The sequence below is a fragment of the Pyrgilauda ruficollis genome, unplaced genomic scaffold, assembly GCF_017590135.1.
Source record: "Pyrgilauda ruficollis isolate IOZ18807 unplaced genomic scaffold, ASM1759013v1 scaffold62, whole genome shotgun sequence".
Lineage (NCBI taxonomy): Eukaryota > Metazoa > Chordata > Aves > Passeriformes > Passeridae > Pyrgilauda > Pyrgilauda ruficollis.
Window position 1 is genome coordinate 245,380 of NW_024527933.1, and position 22,883 is coordinate 268,262.

Sequence of the window (22,883 nt, forward strand, 5' to 3'; positions counted from 1 at the left end):
TTCTGTCACATGGAGTGTGGTGAGGTCGGAGGAGAGGAGTGGAGACAGCCAGGAGAAACCAGAGCAGGAGGAAACCCCTCAGTGCTGCAATTCCTCTCCTAAATCTCTGAGAAAGCCCAAGGGCTCCTTTGCAGCACATCTAGGACCAGCTCTGTGCCTGCTGCTCCCCCAGGGCTGTCCCTGCTGCATCCAGCGTGGGACAGAGCTGGTGCCACAGCCAGGCTGCCCAGCCATGGCAAATGGCTCAGTGGAAAACGCAAATTGCAGGTTTTGTTTAAATTTAAAAGCGTTTTTGGGGGAAAAGTGTCTTTTTTTTCCTTTTATTTTTGTTTAAAAAACCCCTCCCAAACAAATAAATGTGTGTAAAAATGTGCATGCAAGGGGTGGGCACACACACGGTGACCCCTGTGCCACGGAGCCCTCAGTCAGGAGCTGTGTGTGGCACCACTTGGAGCAGGGATGTTGATTATCCACAGGGATATTCCTCCATCCCAAGGTGTGCTGTGTGTTATTTCCATCACTGAGTAACGCAGAGGTTTTACACCCCAGCCCACATCCTTCAGGGGCTCCATGAGGTCACTCTGGGGGGCTCCAGGGACAGCCACCATCCTAACCCTGAGGGGATTGTGCCTGGCACCTGGGATTGTGCCTGGCTGGAGCAGTGGGATGGGCTGGGAATGCTGCAGGGCTCACACCCGCAGCCACCCCCACGGCTGCAGCACAGGCTGGCAGAAGGGTGGGCAGTGACAGCCTTGCTTGGCCAGAGGACATTTTGGGGTGGCTGAGTGTATCCTGGCAGCTGCTGCTGACCTGCAGCACGAGCCGTTTTCAGCCACCCATGAGCCCCATCATTTGCTCATCACCCCCGGCCCAATGGCGAGGAGGGGCAGCTCCTCTGTAGAAAAGTATGCTCAGTATCAAAATCCTCTTTATAAAAGAAAAAACCAAGCAACAACACAGCAGTGAGAAACCTCCTGTTCCAGCTGCACCCCCACACCTGAGTTTGCTCTGCTCCCCCTTTACACCACCAGCCCGTCAAAATACATTCACTTTTTTTTTTGTTTGGTTTTTTTTTTCCCTATTCAAAACTCCTCCACGAATTCCAGCCAGTCCAATGCCCCTGGGGCTGGGTGGGCCGGCGGCACCTCAGACATCGGTGCTGATGCTGCGGCTGCGGGAGAACGCCTCCCGCATGGCCGAGAGCCGGTTGGGGTTGAGCGCCTGCAGGTTGGACACGGGCAGCGCCAGGTCCTCCTGGCTCACCGTCTTGTAGCTCACCCTGTCCCCCCCGTTGTGCAGCTCCTCGGGGGGCTCCTGCAGGAAGAAGGTGGGGGGCTCCTGCAGGAAGGAGGTGGGGGGCTCCTGCAGGAAGGATGTGGTGGGCTCTTGGAGGAAGGAGGTGGTGGGCTCTTGGAGGAAAGATGTGGTGGGCTCTTGGAGGAAGGAGGTTGGGGGCTCTTGGAGGAAGGATGTGGGGGGCTCTTGGAGGAAGGAGGTAGGGGGCTCGTAGGGAGCGCAACTGGGACAGCTGGGCCGGCTCTGGGCCGGTTTTTTGGTGAAGGGGGATGAGGAGTAGAGCGAGGGGCCGTTGGTCAGCACTACGTTGCGGTTGCAGTGCAGCGGAGGGATGTGCGAGTGCACGGCGAAGTCGGGCTCCTCCTCGTCCTCCTCGGATTCATCCTTCTTGCAGCAGTAGTACTGAAAGGGGAAGGGGCTCAGCTGGCACCCCCAGAGCTGCCAGGCCATCAGCCCTCCCCACTGAGGCACCCCCCGGCCTTACCTGGAGCCTACAGTAGCAGAGGACGGCGATGATACAGAGTAAAATGACAGTCGCTAATATTCCACCTGTGATGACCACGGTCCCGGCTGTCATCCGCCCTCTTCTCCATTAACAGCCTGCAAAATTGAGTGCACGGGGTGAGGGGATGGGCTGCAGAGCCCCAAACTCTCTGCTTGCCCCCTTTTGAAGTGGGCTAAAAAGCAGGAGGGCAGAATCAGAATCCACAGGGCAGCTGTGGTAAGTCACCAGGGAGTCACCAAAAATGCCACCTTGCAGGTGTAAGGGTTAAAAAAATTTCATGCAGTGAGTGAGAAGCAGCTCTGGGGTCACATCTGCCCTCAGGAGGGGGAACCAAGGGAAATAACACCAGGCACCAAGGGCACTCTCCCAGCTCCTACCTGGTGGCAGAAAACTCCAATGATGGGAGAAGGAGCCTTGCAATAAGGATTTCTGATCTGCACTCATTTTTCTCTGAGCCTCTAATCCATTTTCCCCATGAAAACAATGTGGTATTTGAATTTGGAGTAACCTCGGCTGCTAAGTGAGCCTTTAATCACTGCAGGGAGCTGGGTGCTGCCCTCCCTGAGAGCAGGACCTGCCCAAGGCACCAGGATCCTCCACTTCACCCACAGTGTTGGGGGGCTCTGGGGGCACCCCAGGATGATGTTTGACAGCCCCAGGTGAGCTGTCAGTGCACATCACAGAGATGCTGTGGCTCAGCTTGCATTTTGGGGTACCACCAGCACTCTTCTCTTCCTGGAATGCCACTTAGGAGCTGGCACAGCACAGGGAGCAGCAGAAGGTCCCTGTCCCCCTGTCCCTGTCCCTGCTGGGCTCTCCAGAGGACAGATGTTGTGTATCTTGCACAGCATAAGCCCTGCAACACCAGCAGGGGTTTGCTCTCAGCATCCCTGCCTTGAATGCTCACGGGAGGCCTCCAGTTCCTCCCCACCCCAGGATCAGACACAGCTTTGTGCCCCAGGAATGATGCTGGGGAGACAGGGTACCTGCCTGCTCACACACCTGCCAGCAGCTAGGAGACAGTGGCACTAAAACTGGCACAAATAAAACTCCAGCAACATTTTAGTTCAGGCTGGGAGCAGCAGGAGAGACATAAATTAAGGCAGAAATCCTACCCTGACCACCTACTCTCCAAGTGCTTTAACAAAGCTGGCTCCCAGCTCGTGCTATCAGGTTAAAGCAAAAACCAGCCACCCCAGCCCCAAATTACTTCAGCACCCGAGGAAAAGCAACTGTATCTGTCAGGGATTTAACCTGCTTCCAAAGAAAACAAACCTGTGCCATATTTTCAGGCACTTAATGTCCTGTTAAAGTTGGGTGAGTGCTGAATGGATAAAGCAGCATCACGTTTTATGTTGCTGCTGAGCAGCTCGGGAGGAGGGAAGGGAATTTATCCCGATGGCTCCACGGCTTCTCACACCCTTCTCACACCCCACGGCCCCGGGGCAAGAGCTGGGCCAAATCCTGCCCTCATTCCTCGGGGGAAACGCTCTGAGGAGGCTCAGGGGGAACAGCACAGCCATGGGAAGGGTTTGCAAACGACGCATTAGTGATTTAGAAACTTTGGCTGCTGTTTAAAGAGGGATGGAGGCGCCTGGCTGGGCCAGGCGCCAGCTGGAAATGCCCATCCCTGGGTCCTTGGCTGCTCCCATTTGCAATCCCAGAGCCAAGGGCAGGGGGTGCAGGACTGGGACAGGAGCCTGGCTCTGGGGTGACCACTCAACCCTGCAGGCTCTCAGGGATGGGAGCTGCACCCATCACAGAGCATCAGCATCTCCCTGCCGGCCCGAGATGGGAGGTGGCAGGCAGAGCTCTGCCAGGGAGGGCTCTCTGGCTTTTCCAGCCATTAATTAAAGCCCCGGGGCACAAGCCAGGGCTGCACTGAGCCAATTTCCATGGTTCCTGTCCAGACGTGGCATCTCAGCCACTGCTCCCTCCGGAGCTGGACCATTTGCATTTCTCCCTTCTCCCCTCCCCAAACATACTTCTCTGATTAAAGCTGCATACCTGGAAGCTTTAAACCCTCCAGCGTGCAAAGGGGGAGGAAAGCAGAGCATGTGGAGGCCCATAAGCTGAACAATTCCTGTCTAGACCTCCTTTTTACATTTGTTCCTAATTTCACGCTCCACAGGCTCCCAGATTCATATATTTAGCAATAAATATCCTGGTAAAAGGAAGTGCTTTGCAGCTCTGCTGTGGTCTCAGAGAAGGTATGCAGGAGCCCTGCTCTGAGGAGCACAGGCAGGGAGACAGTCCTGGGAGAGCTCAGCTCCTTCCTCCAGCTTTAGGAGCCCTCCAGCTCCGAAGGATGCCTGAACCCATCCAAACTCAGCCCCCAGCACATCAGCCATCCCTGGCAGGCAGCAGGAAGGGGCTGCAGGGGGGGTGTAACACCACAGAGGCTGTTTGCCCCCAGCCCAGCAGCCCTTTGCTGTAGGAAGGTGGTCCCCAGTGCCATGGGGTGATGGTGGCCCTGGGGTTACTGGGAGCACGCAGGGCTTGATGCAAAACTTCTTTCTCAGAATGAAAAGGACAGGTTGTGCTGCTACAAACCAAAACCACTTCACAGTTCCCAGATGCAGGTCCTGCAGGAGCTGTTTGGTTTTAGACACAGCCCTGTGCCACCTGCCTGCTTTTGCATGTTCCTGCCATGGCTGAGGATGTGGATTTTGAGGTTGAACCGTTCACTAAGGGCTGGATCTGCCTCAGCCTCTGCTCCTGTCTTCCCTTGGGCACTGCCATGAGGAGCTGCCCAACCCAGGGGCCGGGGGAAGCTTCTCCTGAACAACAGTGAATGGGAGAGGAAGGGTTGGGATGAGAAATCATCCTCTTTCCACCTCCCCAGCACCTTGAACACGGCCCCAGGACCAGCACGGGTGCCCAGTGTGGGGAGAGGCTGCTCACAGCTGCTCCTGGCTCCGTGCAGCCTCTGGGGAGGGCTGCGTGGGAGGAAGGCTTCCGAGCAGCTGGGGGGGCTGAGCTCAGCCCAAACCAAGGCTCCAGCAAATAGTCGGCTCTGAAAAGCTGAGCTCCAGGTCCAGAGGCTCGTGGGGACTGGCCTGATCCTGCCCGCTGAAGCTGGGGGGGGAAGGAAATGGGGATGGAAAAGGAAACTGCTCCGAGGTTCCTCTGAGCACCCAGTTAAGCCAACTTGTAGGGTTTGCAGGGATTAAGAATTATCTTCTGGACAGTTAAATAAATGAGGCTTTCAGCTGTCCCATCCCACCCCAACTCCCATCTGCAGGGCAACAAAGTCACTCCAAAGAGTTTTGCAGCAGCTGGAAGTGCTGCCATGGCAAGTGGTTAAAGAAAGGGAATGCTGGTGCTACTGAAGATGTGCCTGCACAAGGAGATCGTGTCTTACATGCCAAGGGCTGTATCCCAAAGCTTGTCCCTCTGCACTGCCACTGCATCCCCCAGCAGCCCTGGGAGCCAGAGGCAGCACAGCCTGCTGTTCACCAGAAATGTGGGAATTGCCCTCATTCACCTGTCTCCAGGAGCTGGAGACTCAGACAAAACAGCCAGGCTGGGTACAAAATGTCAGCTGGCAGCACAATCAGGAGTGCTGGCAGGATTGATCTTGCCTGGTGCCCAGCACTGGAGGAGGCAGGAGCTGAGAGCCCACCCTGGTGAACACACAGGGGCAAACATGGGGACAAACACCCCGTGGTCCAGGGGACAACACGGAGCTGAGAGCCCACCCTGGTGAACACACAGGGACAAACACAGGCAGAAAAACCCCTGCTCCAGGAAACTACAGGGAGCCGAGAGCCCTGGTGAACACACAGGGACAAACATGGGGACAAACACCCCCTGCTCCAGGGGACAACAGGGACCTGAGAACCCACCCTGGTGAACACACAAACACAGGGACAAACACCCCGTGGTCCAGAGGACAACAGGGAGCTGAGAGCCCTGATGAACACACAGGGACAAACATAAAAACACCGCCTACTCCAGGGACACTCAGCTCTAACCTCAGCGTGAGACGCTGCCCCTGGCTCACAGTTTGTGCAGGGGAGCAGGGCTCAGCTCTGCCCCATGCTCCCAGACAGCCAAGATGGAGAAGAGAAAGGAGAAAAAAAAAGGAAAACACCCAATCCCACCCTCGGCAGGGAGCAGGGGAGGCCAGCGCCGTGTCCTGGAGTGACACCACGCTGCCTGTCCTGGCTCTGCTCTGCTCTGCACATCCCTGGCTCTGCTCTGGGCTTGGACAAGCTGTTTGTGCTCCGAGTGCGTGGGTGTCCTGCAGCACCCTGGAAGGCCTCTGAGGGGGGACTGACCCCAGCACAGCCCCAGGCTGACCCTCCTCCGGGCTGCTGGGGGGGGTCCAGCTCATTGGCAAAGATCCAAGGGAAGGAGCTCAACGGGGGGGTGATGAGGAGGTTGGGGAGATTGGAGTTCTGTGTGGAACCTTGAGCAGCTGAGTGGGGGGCAGATGAGTGTGACCCTGCGTGCTGCAGGTCCTGCCATGGCTGGGCAATGCAGCCACTTCCCAGCTCATCCACCTGCCACGAAGCCTGACACTGACACTGCTGGTCAGGCCCTGCCTCAGAAGGAAGAAAAAGAGCTCAGCACGATGCCAGGGAAAAATGTGAGGGGTGCTGGCTGTCCCAGATGCCACTGCCCCAAGCCACTGGGCCTTGCTGCTTTCTGTCCCCAAGCTGGGTGCAGACAGCATCAAGGATCTTGAATCAGAGCAAGAAATCCCACTGCAATAAACTGTCCAGAGCAGAGCAGACTGGATCCGAGCCCTTGATGCTGTAAATTCAGGATAAGCCTGGCTTACACTCCTCTGTGCTCACCCTGGAGCTCCATAAGGGCCGCAGCTCTGCCCAAAGGCAAACACCAGAGAGCCTTGGTGTGAAGGAGCTGCCACCAGCTTGGGAGGTGGGAAAGCAGCAAATAAACCAGGAGCCAACAGCAGTTTGGTGGCAAATCCAGCCTTCCTGGTGCATTTCCCCCAGTTCCTGTAATCCTACCCAGTCAATGAATGAGAGCTGGGCCCTGGGAACGGCCGGGCAAGGTGCCAGCAGGAGACTTTGCATCACCAGAGCCAGGACAGGGCAGCTGCCAGAAACACAGGCGGGAATGTGGCTTTCCAGATGAAAAACACTTTAACCAGAGGGCCTGCATCAGTCCTGTGTGCTCCCTGTCCCCTCCTGAGGGCAGCATTCCTGGCCTGGGGATGTTCCTGCAGGGATTCAAACAGCCTGGCTGGGCTGTGGGTGGGCTGGGTCACTGCAGACCCCTGGCTTTGGCAAGGCCACCTGGGCACTGCTCACACAAGGAGACACATCTCACCATCCCCTGCTGGCCCAGCCCAGCAGCAGGGCTGTCCCCATGGGTAACCCCATCTCCAGGCACTCCAAGGGGTTTTTGAATATTTTATGAGCAGAGGGCACTTGTCTCTCTGTTGTGCCCTGTTGGGAGAGTGCTCCTCACAAATTCCCAGGCTCATCCACAGCAGATGGGTCCTCCTGGGTGCTGGAGATGCCTCAGAGATCCCAGCAGTCCCAAATTCCAACCAGCATCCCCCAGGGCTGTGCTGATCCCATCTCTGCTCAGACACTGCCCTTGGCAGAGCAGCTCCTGCACTCAGGAGGGTTTCCCCACCCTCAAAGGTACCACTATTGATGATCCCTGGAATTAGAAGGAATCCTGTGAGCCTGTGGCACATCAGAGAGGGCTCCACCAGCTGGGAGATGCCTGTAACGCTGTCATGGGCTTTTAACAGCAAACACAACGGAGAACAGAACATTCCACATCCACCTGTCCCCTTCTGGTGGCTTTAGAGCCTTAAAGCCAACTACAGAGGTCACTGTCACAGGGGTAACCCACAGCCCAGACTCCTGAGAGAGTCCCCCAGCCCTCCTGCAGCTGGGACAGCCCCTGGTGCTTCAGCTCCCACTGATGTCCAGAGCAGAAACCACACGTTGAAAAGGGAACTCCTCCCCAGTGCCTGATGAATTATTTATCAGCCAGGACCTTGCTGGAATAGTGCTCAGCTCTGCAGAACAGGATCCCAGGCTTGGGCAGGGCTCAGGGGACACCTGGGGATGGCTGAGGGCAGGACAACACCTGCTCAGGAGAGGTTTGAGTGCCCTGCCAGTGCCACCAAGGCTGGAGGGACATCAGGATCACACAGATGAGCACTGGGGGATTTAGGGAATGTATCCCCCGTGTCTGCATCAATCAGAACACACAATAAACTCCTCCAGAGGGCTGGAGGGACCAGGGATTGTTCCTCTCCTTTCTGCCCATTCTCAGCTCAGCCCTCTGCAGCCAGAACATCTCCCCCAGTGCTCCCAGAGCAGTGCTGAGGTGGGGAATGGGTCACCCTGAGCTGCTCCTTCTGCCTGCTCCCATTATAATTCAATACAACCACATATAAAAATGGTATTACAGATAATTAACCCCCTAGATTTTATAATGAAAAGTGTTTTGTTCAATATCACATGTCAGTCCAACAACTCCTTGTTGTATAAGCTTTTTCCAAATACCAGGGTCACACTGTATATGCACCTCTGCAGCTGTCCCTGCCACAGAACCGAATTTTGGGTTAAAGAGACCTTTAAAGGTCATCAGGTGTGACCCCCACAACCTGCCAGAGCAGCCAGGCTGCATTGCTGTGCGGCAGCAGCTCGTTGACAACAAAACCCTTCAGGGGAGGCTCAGGCTGATCCAGAGATAAGCAGTCTAAACTCCTTAAAAAAAATAAATTAAAAAAAAAGGAAAAAGATGTGCTGTCTTTCCACCCTGCATCATTTAATCACCTCTTGAGTATAGCTTAAGCAGCTGGAGATATTAAACATTAGACAGAGCAGGTTTGGGAATTAGCAGACTGAGCTAAGGTGCTGCAATCACTGCTGAGAGGGAAAAGGTCAGGGAATGGGGAGCACCCGCTGCCCTGCCCAGGCTCTTCTCCAGCAGGGCATCCTGCAGGCTGGAAACATTCCTTGGCCAACCTGAAAAGCTCACTGAGAGCCAAATATAAACCTCTCTCCTGATGAGGACTTTTCCCTGCTGCATCCACCCAACAGGCAGTGCTTGCTTTCCAACATCTCACAGCAGAGCTCACTGCAGTCCCCCAGAAAGGCACAGTCAGAGAGATCAAAAAGCCTTAATTGTCAGAAAGAACTGCTGAACCAATGCACCAAAAGTGGGGAAAAAAAGGAATTTGTTCTTCTGAAAGAGTGACTCCAGAATTGCTCCATTCACACGAATTTTGAAATCTCCTCACGCTGAGCACCAGAAGCTCCAAGAGCTCTGTGGGAGCTGCTGTCTGACACCAGGGGCTCACTCCAGCATTCCTGCTGCCCCATCTCCCAGAAAATGCCTCCAGAATGGGGTTTCATGGCTCAGACAGGGCTGCTGGGCCATGAGGATGGCAAACACTCACACAGAGTCACCAGGTGAGCTCCCAGCTGATGACAGCCCTGGCTGGGAGCTGGAGCTGCCTCTGCTCCTGGGGGCATCAGCACTGGGATGGGATGGGAGCAGCACTGCCATCCACAACCAGCCTGAGAACAAGGATTTGCAGGCCAGGGACATTGCACAGAGGGACAGCAAGGTCCTGGTACCCTCTTATGGCCACAGAGAAGCAGAAATTCTCCCCGTGGCTGCTTTAGCTCCTGGGATTTGTGGCTCTGCACATGCCACAGCCTCTGCATGGAGAGCCATCCCTATGGGAAACCATGGGCTGAGGCACCTCTGCTGCCATCCAGGCCTGTGCTAATGGAAGCCCTGAATGCTTCAGAGCTCCTGTTTGCACCTTTTGGCTTCTGCTTCAGGCAGGCCCAAAGCCACACAGAGCCCTGCCCGGCCACACTGCCCCAGCTGCACCTTCAGCCTCCCTGCACAGCTGGGACACAGCCCTGGCTCATCCCAGGAGCTCTGGTTCATCCCAGCACCTCTGGCTCATCCCAGGAGCTCTGGTTCATCCCAGGAGCTCTGGCTCGTCCCAGGAGTTCTGGTTCATCCCAGGAGCTCTGGCTCATCCTAGGAGCTCTATCCACCCCAGCAGCTCTGGCTCTCTGGCTCTGGCAGTGCCATACCTCACAGGGAAACTGCTGCTACTCCAACACCCCTTTTTCAGACAGGGAAGTTGGTCACTGCTCTGCTTTTGAAGCCAGACTGCCTGAAACCCATCAAATTGCAGCCCATTTCCAGATGAGGTGGCTTCCACCTGGCCAGGCACAGGGGGAGCAGTGATCTGGGAGCAGGTCCATGCTGCAGGCAGCCCCAGAGCAGGGCTTGGAAAGGGTGAGCCCCGCTCCTGACCCGGTGACCCCACAGATGTCCTGGGAGCTGAAGGAGCCATGGATCCCCAGCTGAGCCAGGGATCAGTGGGGAGGAAGGGCACATCCAGTGGGCACTGCCAGGCAGCAGCAAATCCAACAGCTCTGCACTTCCAAGGGCTGTGAGCACATCTCCGTGCGATGGGAAGATCCTCAGCAGATTAAAGCTGCACATCCTGCTTCCCTTTGCTCAGGAGGCACGGATCCAGGCTGGGAACCAGGCAGCTCTTTTAAAATAAAATGCAGCAGCCTGGGAGCTTCAGGGACACCCTCCACCCAGCCACCAGCACACCCCTCTGTCATATTGAGCAGAGGGCACTTGGCTCTCTGCTGTGCCCCATTGGGAGAGTGCTCCTCACAAATTCCCAGCCTCATCCACTGCAGATGGGTCCTCCTGGGTGTTGGAGATGCCTCAGAGATCCCAAATTCCAACCAGCATCCCCCAGGACTGTGCTCATCCCATCTCTGCTCAGACAGCACCCCTCTGTCCCTGCCCACCCCTGCCAGCTGTGGGTGGCTGCCTGGCAGCTGGTGACATCTCCATCAGCATCACACTGCTCCCCCCAGCACCCCTGAGCTGTCCTGGGCTCTGGCTTCCCATGTAACCCATTTTTCCTCCTCAGTCCCCCTCCTGTGCCCTGGGAACACTGGAAGCTCTGTGCTTCCAGCTCCTGCTGCTGCTGTGTGACACCAGGGGACTCCCTGGGTGCTGCAGCCAGCCCTGCCTGGGATCTCCAAACAGAGATACGTTGCTGCTCTCAAGAAAAAAAACAAACCAAAAAAAACCACCAGAAAAAAAGGGTTGGGAGTTTCCATAGCTACAGCTTTACACGGCTCTGGTGAAGGCTCTGGCTCAAGCCCTGTAATGAGGCACAAGCAGAGTGTTTTTTCCCACTCCAGCCCAGCAAGGCAGCGTGGTGCATGAATAAAGAAGAGGGGAAGAGAGGGGGAGCTCAGGGATCTTGGAAATAACACATAAATGCTAAGGACTGGAGTTTGGCACATGTTCCCTGCCCTGGTGTTGGGCAGGGCATGAGCTGCACTGGGGCTGGGGGGGAAGGAGCCCCTCACTCATCACACGGGGAGTGAGAGGAACCTTCAGGCTGCTCCACAAAAACCGCTGCTTTTAAATTCCTGTCTGCCTGCTGCTCCCAGGGCTGGACCTCAGGGAAGCACTGAGGGAAGTGCAGAGGTTTAGGGCTGCTGCCAGGGCAGAGCCACTGCCCACAGCACCTGGGACAGGGGACTTGCCTGGCTTCCCCTCCGTGGCCTCTGTTCCATGTAATGTCACCCCCTCAGGGCTGGTGTCAGCACTGTCACACGTGCATCTGCAAAGTGATCACAGAATCACAGAATTCCAGACTGGTTTGGGTCGGAGGGAGCTTAAATTTCATCTCATTCCACCCCCTCCCATGGGGGAACACCTTTTCCTGTCCCAGGTTGCTCCAAGCCCTGTCCAGACTCCCCTTGGACACTTCCAGGGATCATGGACAGGAGGGAGAGGGGTTCCTCATTGTTTGCACCCAGGAGTTTTTCCATAGGCAGTAAAATCTCCTTATGTTATCCTCTTTAATAAGGATTTATCATTGCTGCATCAGGGAATTAATACAGACCGTCTGAGAGGGTAATTTTCAGATTCTTGGCAACTTACCATGAACCAGTTCCAGTAAATTTTCCCTTTTTTCCTCACCTTAATTTTGTTACAGCTTTTCCTGGGAGATGAGAGAGGGAAAGATTTAACTCAGAGGAAAAAAAAAAAACCAAAAACCACAACGACAACCCCCCCTACAACAACAAAATCATAAGTGAAAGAGTGGAAAACATAAAGGAACTCACACAGCTCAGCTGAAAACCCTCATTAGGAGAATAAAGAAACTGAGAAAAACCTTCACACGAATTGCTCTGCTGAAGCCCACGTGGGCTGGGAACTGCCAGGATCAAATGTTTGAGATATTGACTGTTCCCAGGGACAGCATCTTTCTGAAAGCAGAACACGTGTCAGGGATCTTCTTGCCTCTCGTCAGCACGGGGACGACACCAGCCCTGCCTTTGAAATGACTCCTTGGGGCTGGAGAGGCCCTGGAGAGCCAGGCAGTGGCTCCTGATCCTCATCTGCCACCTCCTTGCTGTGCCCAGCCCGGGAAATGCTGCCACAGGCACCGAAATGTGGGAAACTGAGGCAGGTGAGGGAGAAGAATGTGATCAGAAGGTTCTGCTCGGTGCTGGAGCGTCCTGAGCAGGCTGCAGCTCCTCCTTTCCTTGCTTGGCTGACTGGCAGCACCTCAAAGGAGCAGAAAATGCCAGGGGGCTTCTGTCAGAAAGGCAAACCTCAGAGCAGTGCTCTGAATCCCAGGCTGAGCCTGGCTGAAGGCACCCACAGCAGCCCTGGGAGGGGTCATGGCCCTGAGCCCCCAGGGATGAGCCCACAGAAATGGTTCCAGCATCCTGGGAAGCAGGAGGAGGCTCGCCCAGCACCCCAAATCCCAGCTGGATTCCAGCTTTCCTCCCTTGCACCGTGAGCTGGCTCTGCCTGAGCACAGTTGCTGGAACTCCTTGGGAAGCAGGAGTGTTCTCTCCTAACACAGTTCATGTGCTGGACTGGGAGCCCAGGACCAAATCAGCAAAGCTGCTGATTTTCTGAGCTGGGATGAGATGGACTGGGAACCCAGAACCAAATCAGCAAAACCTTCACTGATTTTCTGAGCTGAGCTGGGATGGACTGGGAGCCCAGAACTAAATCAACAAAGACTTCACTGATTTTCTGAGCTCTGCAGGCACCACCTCCCCCATGGAGCCCTTCATTACCATCCTGCCTCAATGTGAACCAGACAGAGAGCTGAAGTCTGAGTCTGACAAAACCCAGAGCTGTAAAAATGTGAGCATGTTCCCTGCCCAGTGCCTGGGAGTGCCCCTTGGCACAGAAGAGCTCCTGAAATGCCCCTTAGGAAAGTCCAACCGACCAGAAATCTCCTCTGGTAATCAGGAATGCATCCCTGCTGATGGCCTGGTTAAAAAACACCTTCCAACCTGGCTGCCACTGCTCCTGGGCTTGACAGAGCAGAGAATGGAGCATGTGGGAGCCCAGGAATTTCTGCTGGGAGCTCAGGGTGCTTCAGTGCTGCTTCTGGTTGGTTTAATTGGGATTATCATGGAATTGCACCAGCCTGTGATATTTGGGTTACAAGGTGGTGTTAACAGCCCAATCAAACAAAACCTTTTTCATTTCAGATCCTGGAAAACCTGTACTAATTTTTGGGACCCTTCTCTTTTCCAACAAAACTCCAGCAGCAGCAGCATGTTCCAGTTTTATGCATCCCTGGGGCTGAGCAACTCTAATCCTCTGCAGTCAACAGTTCTGCCACAGCCCAGCAATCTTCACACTTTATATTTACTACCCATCAAGTCAGACAGTGTTTTACAGACTAACCCTTTGCCTGCCAATCTGAACATTCAACAATATATAGTATTTATAATGGTATCCAGAAATCAGGTAAGATCAGTGCTTGTTTTCTCAGAAACTGGTGCCACTGTTTTGTGTTTTCTGTAACCTGCATTGTTTTCTTTGAAAATACAACATAAACAAAAATGTGGTGCCAGAAACACAAGGGAAAATAGGTGCAACTAAGAAAACTCCACTTTCTGTGGGCTGAATCTGCTCCCACGAGCTTCTGTGAGAATCAGGAATAACTCTCGAGAAAACAGCAAAGCTGAAGTGTTGCAAATCAGAAAAAAATCATCTGGAACTGTCTAATATTCATTGTGCTTGTCTTCATCTCAGGGGGCTGGGCCTGCCCATGGGATGTCACATCCAATGCTGGTCACAGGGATCACAGAATCCCAGACTGGTCTGGGTTGGGAGGGATCTGAAAACCCTTCTCAGTCCATCCCCTGCCATGGGCAGGGTCACCTTTCACCATCCCAGGCTGCTCCAAGCCCTGTCCAGCCTGGCCTTGGGCCCTTCCAGGGATCCAGGGGCAGCCACAGCTGCTCTGGGCACCCTGTGCCCAGCAGGTCTGCCCTGAAAGCTCAGTGCTGCCAGGGCTGGAGACCCGAGCTGCCCTTGGCATCACAGACTGGTTTGGGACTTTCACAGGTCACCAAGTCCAACCCCCAGCCAGGAGCACATTCCCTGCTCTGGGTAGACCTTAACTCTGGCACACTCACTCAGAAAATGGTTTTGGTGACAGCTGGATGGGAAACATCACCTGGAAAGCATTGAGAAACTCCTTTCAAGCATTTTTATGCATTTGGATGTGGAAGTGGGGCTGGCTCTGCTCTCCTGGCAGAACTGCAGCCACAGGCAGTGGTAGCTTGGTGCCTGTCACTGTTTGCACAAGGAAAAAGCCACACAAGAAGCCCATGGGACAGCCATAAGTTGGAATTATTACCCCAGTTGCTCCTTTGTGTAACATAACAATAAACCCACTAAATTTTCCTAACAACAAACGCAAATCAGCGCTCATTATCCTTCCCCTCCCAACTCCACTCCCACTCTCTCAGCAGAGCTATTTTCCCCCAGATCCCACCACTAATCTTCCCAGGGCTTAGCTTCCCAGCAGGCAACACCAATCAGACCGAGACACCTCCTTCCCCTTCCCCAGGAGAGCCTGCATCCCTGCAAATCCCTGCTTGCACTGGTGGAGAATTTGGGCAGAGATCCCCAGCAGCGAGGCCGTGCATCTCCTCAGCCACCCTCCCACAGCTGGGACACCTCCAGTTCCTCCCAGAAAACGGCTTGGATTGCCACAAAATGCCTTCTGTCTAGAGGAAAACTCAGTTTTCCCTGTCACTCCACGTTGTGTTAAGAAGAGTGGCAGGAGGAGCATCGCTGCCGGCAGTGCAGGAGATCTCTGTCCCTGCACACCCTGGCACCTTCTGAGCAGGCAGACAGCAGGTAAAGGAGAGAGTTCATGGTTTCCCAGGCAGGAAGATCCATGATGGATCTAAACCCAAATTCAGGCAGGGAGAGCAGGGAATGCAGATGCAAACCCCAAATGCAGGCAGGGAGAGCAGGGAACCCAGATGCAAACCCCAAATTCAGGGAGGGAGAGCAGGGAACCCAGATGCAAACCCCAAATTCAGGGAGGGAGAGCAGGGAACCCAGATGCAAACCCCAGATGCAGGTAAAGGAGAGAGAGTTAATGGTCTGCCAAAGCCCAGGCAGGAAGATCCATGATGGATCAAAAGCCGAATGCAAGCAGGAAGGACAGGGAATCCAGATGCAAACCCCAAATTCAGGGAGGGAGAGCAGGGAATCCTGATGCAAACCCCAGATGCAGGCAGGGAGAGCAGGGAATGTAGATGCAAACCCCAAATGCAGGCAGGGAGAGCAGGGAATGCAGATGCAAACCCCAGATGCAGGCAGGGAGCGCAGGGAATGTAGATGCAAACCCCAAATTCAGGGAGGGAGAGCAGGGAATGCAGATGCAAACCCCAGATGCAGGCAGGGAGCGCAGGGAATGTAGATGCAAACCCCAAATTCAGGGAGGGAGAGCAGGGAATGCAGATGCAAACCCCAGATGCAGGCAGGGAGAGCAGGGAACCCAGATGTAAATGGCATGGCAAAGCCCGGGCAGCACCCTCTGCCTACACCAGAAGCAGACGCGGGTTTCAAGCAGGAGCTCAGTGCCGGGATCGCACTGTCCCTGCCGGTCACCTCGGAAATACCACAGCATCTCCCAGGCAGAAAAACCCAAACACCCCAGAGAGAAGCGAAGGAGGAATATTTGGAAGAGAAACGAGCCAAGCCCTCTGTAGGTAAGTTATTTTTCTCGTAGGAAGCCGTGCCTGTGAGTGATGCTTCAGCTGAACTGTGATTTTTGCAGCCGCTCCGGGGACTCGTCTGACGCTTCCCTGTGAAATCCTCCTCGCTCCCGGCACGCTCCCGCAGCATCACAGCAAATTCCAGCCCCAACGGAGCCTCCGTGGCATCTTTTACAACAAAGTCCTCATCTCTGTGCTGTGATCGGTGCCAGGTGAAGCTTTGAACCTCAAGGCATTTTGATCGCGTTCAGCTGAAGTGAACCCAGCTGGGGAGAGGTTGGGAGAGGAGGGATGCATCACAGGGCTGAGGTGATCCCCAGGGGATTTCAAAGCAGCTCCATCACCCAGCAGTCTGGGGGTTTCTCTCAGCCACTTTTCTGGCATTTATACTGATGGTTTTCCCCCTTTAATCCCAAACACTCTGTGAGTAAAGAGAGGAGCAGGCTTTGCCTGGTGCCAGCTCTGTGGGGACAAGGCACTGCTACAAGAGGCCACCATCGTGGTCCAGGGACCAGCTCTGCACTGGAAAAAATGCAACCACCCAGGACTTTTCCTGCTGGTTTGCTGAGATGGGAAGACTGGAAAAAATGCAACCACCCAGGACTTTTGCTGCTGGTTTGCTGAGATGGGAAGGAAGGGGAGGAAATCCCAGCTGTGTGGCCTGCTCAGCACTTGCAACTCCCCCGGTGTAATGAGCTTATGAGCTTCTGCAGCTCAGATGAGCTCGTACCTAGAGCAAAGACATGGCCTGGCCTCAGAGCCAGACCTAAAGCTGGTTGTGCCCAGGGCTCCATCCCCTGCTGAGCAAAATCATCTCCTTTATCCCCTCCCCAGGAGAGGCCAGTCAGCCCAGCCTTGGCAGAGCCTAAGCTGGACTTCTGTAGCAATTCAAAGGGTAAAAAACTGCTTTTTTTTTTTTCACCAAAGCCTGTTTTTCATGCAGTTTCCTGTGGTTGTCTCACCACCTAAGGATTTTGTGATTGTTATCTTGGCAAGGGATGAAGAAGAGGATGGGGCTGTGGAGCAGGAGGGCAGGGCTGGAGCAGCAGTGGGTGAACAGAAGGGAAAAGGGAGGCATGGGCAGCAGGCTGGGTGTGTGGGATCTGAGCAGCTCCCAAGGGCTCCCCCAGCACTGACACAGCCTCACAGCAGCACCAGGTGAGGCAGAGGAGGGCTGGAGGCAGCGGCACAGCACGGTCCTGCTCCAGGCAGAGCCCCAGGGCTCCACTGAGCGGAACTCGCTCACCCCACTGCCCCTCGGGGAAAAACACCGGTGGAACGGGAAGATATGTGAACCCATTTCCTCTCTGAGGGGCAGGAAATCATCAGTGAGCATGAATTCTGCCTGCCCTGGGGCTCAGGAGAGCAGGCAGCAGTGCCTCCTCCTGTGTGAGGGACAGCAGAGCCACAGCTGGTCCCTCCCTCCACACGGGCATCATCCCTGTCACCTGGGCCAGGGGAGGGGAGCACAGCTGGCCCTGGCTCCTGCCAGGAATTCACTTTTCCTTTTATTTCCACAGAGATTAATTCAGTGCTCTGGGACAGGCTGAATAGAGGCGTGGGCTCCAAGTGGCTCCTGCTGTGGCCCCCCAGCCCCCTCTCCCTGCAGAGCCTCCCGCCCTCGGCTCAGGTGCTCAGAGGCAGCTGCTTTATCCATGGCTAATGACATTTATTTTCCCCTCAGTGCCTCGAGGAGGGCTCTTTCTCTCGCCCTCCCTGCTGATGTGAATCCTGCTGCCCTATTATGCTGATCTGAGACCTTTTTTTATTGTTGAACTGTTGGTGAGCTCCCCTGCATCCCCCATCTGTGCCCCCCAGCCTGCCCTTCCTTCAGCCATTTCCCAGCTTTGATCCCACCAGCGCTGAAGCAAAGAGCAAACCCCCTCACATTTTCAGCTTGGATCAGGTCCCTCACCTGGCTGGGACAGGCTGAGCCTTACTTTTGGTTTTTTGGTAAAATGTCCTTCAGAAAAGGCAATTACCACAGTGCCATTAAAGCTTTTCCCACTGCACAGCCAGAGAAGTCGCTGGGAGCCTTTTGAAATAACCTTTAAACAATAGATCCTGTCTTGTTTACTGAATGTTTCTGAACTCAACAGTAATGCATCCAGATGTCACCCCTGCCTACCGTAGGCCTAACTATTTCTGGAAACACACCAAAGGCAAATTGCTTGGATAATGTCAGATATGGTTGCAAAAAGAATATGACAAGTTTCCATCTCCTTGATAAAAGCTGTGGAGCACAGAGTTATTTCCCAGGGCAGCAGAGCCGTGTGTACCTTCCACTCAGCCCCGTGTAGGAGCTGCATCCCTCCCTCCTTCAGCTCCTGGGCTGGTGGACAATGGCACGTGTTTTCCAGCTTCCAGCTCAGGAAAACATCAGTGTTGCTGTCCAGAGAAGCTCAGCACGCTCACAACATCCATGTGTGTGGCTGCAGGTGGCTTTTGTCCTGCGGGAGGGAGATGAGGGAGAAGGGAGATGGTCAGCAGGGCTGAGCTGTCCTGGTGGTGCCTCAGCTCATCTTGTGCCATTGTTGGGAGTGGAGTAAAAGGTCAGCTCTGAGCAGGAGACAACTCTGTCTGAAGTGAGAGGGTGACAGAACTCACCAGCCCCTGGCTCGTGTCCTGTCTCCACTCCTTGTCGTGCCAAGGGCAGCTCACGCTGAGGGAGGTGCTGGACCCAACACTGTCCCTGCTGACGCTCAGCTCCAGAGAGAAATCTGTACTCTTGGACACACAGGATGGGGTAAAATCATCACTGTGGTGGTTCTGGCCTAAATCCAGTCCTGTCCCCCCTCAGTGATGCCTCTGACACCCTGAGAATCACATCTGCATGGAGCCTGCTCCTCCTGCTGCTGCCCTGAACTGCTGCTAATGGGTCAAGGCTGTCATTAACCTTCCCAGGGACAAAGAGGTCCAGGGATATTTCAAAATATTATTCTGACCTTTAATTTTGTTCCCCAACCTTTCCAGCTGCCCTCTGGCCAGGGCTGCTCTAGCAGGTTCCTGAGGTCCCAGGCCTGTCTGGGTTGGTGCTGGCTGTGAGCTGAACGTGGCTGAAAGGTCTGGAGAGGGTCGGAGTCCACCACCCACCTCTCTGTCACCCCTCTGCCCGTCTGCACTGCTGGGATAAAGGCTTTTTGCTCAGGCAAAGGGGGAACCAATCCTACTGTAAGAGATCACAAGGAGAGAAGGAGATTACACCAAATGACCTGGGAGAAAACACAATTTAAATGAGGAATGAGTTCAAGTTCAACCCCAACAGCTGCCACCTCTGCTCCATCCTTCCCTGCACCTCTTCAAAGTCACAAGCTGCATCACCAGCCGTGGCTGCAGGAGCCCTGCCAGCATGCAGCACCTCTTTCCTGGCCATGTCCTTCTCCATATCCATGACAACACCACAGCCAGGTACGGGAACAGCCCGAGTGACAAGGGACCAGCCATCCCTGCTTCCTCCACCAGCATTGCGCAGCCAGAGGGAAAAGCCTGAGTCAGGCAAATCCCTTGGAGCTTGGCCAGCTGCAAAAGCCCTCCTTGCCCCACGTGCTGGGCGCTGAGGACACATCCTGACACCCCAGAGGTCAGTGGCACAGACTGTGCCAGGCTGTGAGCAAAGCTCTCTGGGCTGCACAGAAATGCCTGAGGGAGCTGAGCACCTTTATCTCTTTGAATCTGGCACCCAGCAGAACTTTTAAAGACCCTAAAGGGGTGCTGAGAAATGGCTGTAGGGTCAGAGTGGGAAACATTTAGAAAGGCTTGGGCCAATAAACCACAGGCAGTGAGTCTGTCCCTTACCCATTGCTGAACACATTCTCCTCACAGAGAAAAGGGTTCAGGCTTGGCTCTCATGTCACCTCCACGAGGGTTTAGGGACTGCCAGAGATTCAGTGGAAAAGGGTCAGGAGATGTGACAGCCAGAGCCTCTACCAGGCTCTGCTGGAGCCCAGCGAGGACACAACCAGGAGTCACAGCACTGGGGATGTTCTGCCACTCGTTGTGCCCAGGTAGGCACAGGTATTTCAAAGCTGTGTTTGTAACCTGTGCCCACTGGCAATAAACCAGAAAAGAACAAATGCTGTTTCCTTCCTTCCCCTCAAATCCCCACATCCTTTCTGAACGAGAACCAATGTACTGCGGGGTGAGAAATCAACATCAGTAGCTTTGCAGGGGATTTTGTTGAAGTTCTTTATCTCTCCTGAGCACCAGCACCATTCCTTAAGAGGTCCTGTCATCACTCTGCACAGAAATCCTGACATGCAGAAGAAGGAGGTTACACTTCTAATTACAGCTGCACAGTCTTTAAGGTGTTTAAAATCTCTTTTCACCAACTGACAGCCCCTAATGCACCTTTCTGCCTGTTTCAGGCAAGAAGAAAATCAACCACAGAGACTGCAAACAACTCCAGTTATTCACAAGGCATTGCAGTGGGGCAGGAGCCTCAGCACAGGTGTGGGATAGTTGAGGCACTCACTTCATGCACAATTCATGCTTTCCTTCACAGCACTGTAATTTAGATGCTTCCTCAGCGAAGACAAGATGTGATGACTAAAAAACCCATCCCACTGGGTACTTTTGCTCAAATGAAGTCACCCAGGAGCACCATCTGCACTCTAAAAATCGGGATAACCCGCCAGGTTCCCAAAAATGACAGCCATACATCATGACAGACTGAAGTGCAGAGTTTTCCCTTCTAGGTTTTATGCTGATTTCGCTGCTCCTTTCAGGCTGGAAGACAATCTGTTGAGCCTCAAAGTGCCGTCTTCTCTTACCTTGAATTTATTCTGCCAGAGAACTGTCTACCTTAATGAGTATGAGCACACCCCCACTGCCTCCCAAGTTTGGTGATCTGTTATGTCAAATATAAATAATCCTGTCTGAAAGCGGTCGATATGGGGAAATGAAAAGCCATCTTCCCTTGGGGGATTTCTCTCTCCCTCCCACAGCCCCCCTGAGCCCTCAGGCTACCTTTAATGTGCTGAGCAGCATCCATGTGGCTCTGAGAGCACAGACCTTGATGGCTGCTGGATGCAGAGTGACAAAAACAACCCACAGGTGACTGTGCCATCTCACCTTCCTCGCATTCCACCCTGGATCCCTCTCCATCACCACCGCTGTGCTGAGTGGGAGATGATGGGATGGTTTCCTACCTAACCCAGGACTGGGGTGTCCTACAAACTCATTGGGGTGGAGAGGGGGATTCTGATGTCCTTTGGGGCCAGCACATGAGATGGAAATAAAGTGAATCACATGGCTCAGATGTCCAGACAATGGAGAGAGGCCGGTTCCAGTCCCACACTGACTGTGCAAAGGGGACCGAGGTGTCCCTGGGGCAGAGAAGGACGCGACCTGCACACCCAGGAGAGCCATGGGATGGGGGCAGCTTTCCCACTCCACCCCTGAAAGGTGCTTTTATGACATTTCTCCTACGCTTTGGAGCTGAGGATGCTGTAGGATGAGGGAAAGCCGAGCCTGGAGCACCCCAGGATTTTCCACGCAGATCTGGGGTGGCCGGACTTGCCCGGTCCCTCCGGGCAGGCTCTGGGGGAGCGGCTGCCGTGCAGTTCTCCATGTCCCTCCTCACCGTCTCCCCCTCCAGATCCCTTCCCAGCCCTCTCTCGGCAGCGGGGCTATCCTGTGCCTGCTGCCCTCCTTGCGGGCATCCCCGGGATGCGGGGCTCGCCGCCGGTTCCCCGGAGCAGCGGTCCCCGGCAGTTTCGGATGCACCGGGGAGCGGGCGGCGGGGGCGGGAGCGAAGCAAACAGGGAAAAAACACCGCGAGAGACCCCAGCGCTGGCAGAGACGGGGAGAAGGGGCCCGGCAGAGCCGGGGGGGTCCCGCGGAGCCCCCGCGCCGGTGCCTTCTCCCTCTCCGCTTACCTTCACACGGGGGAATGGGGCCGGCTCGCTCAGGTGAGGACCGCGTCTCCCGAAGTCTCCCGCTCGCAGAGCATCAATACCAAAATAAACGTTTAAAAAAAAAAAATCTAAAAAATGAAATAACGATCAAAAAATATACATATATTAAAAATAAGCGGCAGAAAGGAGGCTGAGGAGGCGGGCGGCAGCGGCGGGCGCGGAGCAGGCAGCCGGCAGCAGCCACCCCTGTCGGCACATGGCCGGGCCGGCGGCGGGGTGCGGGGCCGCTCCCCACTCCCAAACCGGGGTGCGGGACCGCTCCCCATTCCCAGCCCGGGGTGCGGGACCGCTCCTCATTCCCAAACCGGGGTGCGGGGCTGCTCTCCTTTCCCTTCCCGGGGTACGGGGCCGTTCCCCATTCCCATCCCGGGGTGCGGGGCTGCTCTCCTTTCCCTTCCCGGGGTGCGGGGCCACTCCCCATTCCCAGCCTGGCGTGCGGCCGCAGGGTCCCAGCCCCGTCATGCGGGGATGCGCTGGGTATCCAGGAGGGGCAGAGCAGCGCTGGGAGATGGGAGAATCACCCCAGAGCTGAGTTAGCCCCAAAGAGACAGGGGTCATCCTGCCACGGACCCGGACCCTACAGAGCCGGGTCACCCCCTCTATAGCCCAACCACCCACCTGCAGAATGGGGTCACCCCCTCTATATCCGAATCACCCCCCAACAGAGTGGGGTCACCCCCTGTGTACCCAGATCACCCCCTTACAGAGCCCTGTCACCCCCTTAGAGAGCCCTGTCACCCACCACGGAGCCAGGGGATGCTGGTTTGGACTAGAGAGCTTAACCCCCAGTGCAGGCACAGGAAAAGAAGCCCCCTCCCCATCCCCAGGGCAGGGACAAAGCCAAAGCAAACCCTCAGCACCCCCTGTTTGATCCCACACGGCCCCCAGGGCATTTTACAGGTGATGTGAGTTTGTTCCCTGCTCTGTTTTTCAGGGTCTATGCTGGGGTTTCAGCTGGTTTTGGTTTCATGGACAGAATAGGTAATATCTCTCCTCTTCCCAAATCCATGCCCATTCCAGCACAAGCTCAGCTCAGAGCCCTCATCCACAGCTTTTTCCCAAAGTGGTGATTTTCAGCAGCGGTGAATCACAAGGTTTCCTTAA

The 22,883-nt window shown here is 55.0% G+C and overlaps 1 protein-coding gene across 2 annotated transcripts; it reads right to left on the bottom strand.

Moving 5' to 3' along the window:
• Positions 1-1,146: 1,146 nt before the first annotated feature.
• Positions 1,147-21,992, bottom strand: FAM163B (family with sequence similarity 163 member B). 2 transcript variants are annotated; one of them, XM_041483977.1, is made up of 3 exons: positions 21,741-21,992; positions 1,781-1,896; positions 1,147-1,698 (listed from the first exon to the last, which is right to left on the bottom strand). In XM_041483977.1, exons 2-3 carry the CDS (start codon positions 1,871-1,873, stop codon positions 1,147-1,149), a joined length of 645 nt encoding a protein of 214 aa, XP_041339911.1. In that variant the 5' UTR covers positions 1,874-1,896; positions 21,741-21,992. The 2 variants fall into 2 exon arrangements, with proteins under 2 accessions (XP_041339911.1, XP_041339912.1); XM_041483978.1 differs by lacking the exon at positions 21,741-21,992 and having other exon boundaries at positions 1,147-1,338; positions 1,516-1,698; positions 1,781-1,873.
• Positions 21,993-22,883: the final 891 nt, after the last annotated feature.

Bases quoted from the DNA above. Each gene is read 5' to 3' on its own strand.
- FAM163B (XM_041483977.1), bottom strand. From the start codon at position 1,873: ATGACAGCCGGGACCGTGGTCATCACAGGTGGAATATTAGCGACTGTC. The intron at 1,699-1,780 runs GTAAGGCCGGGG...TTCCCCTTTCAG, and splicing joins TCTGCTACTGTAGGCTCCAG to TACTACTGCTGCAAGAAGGA.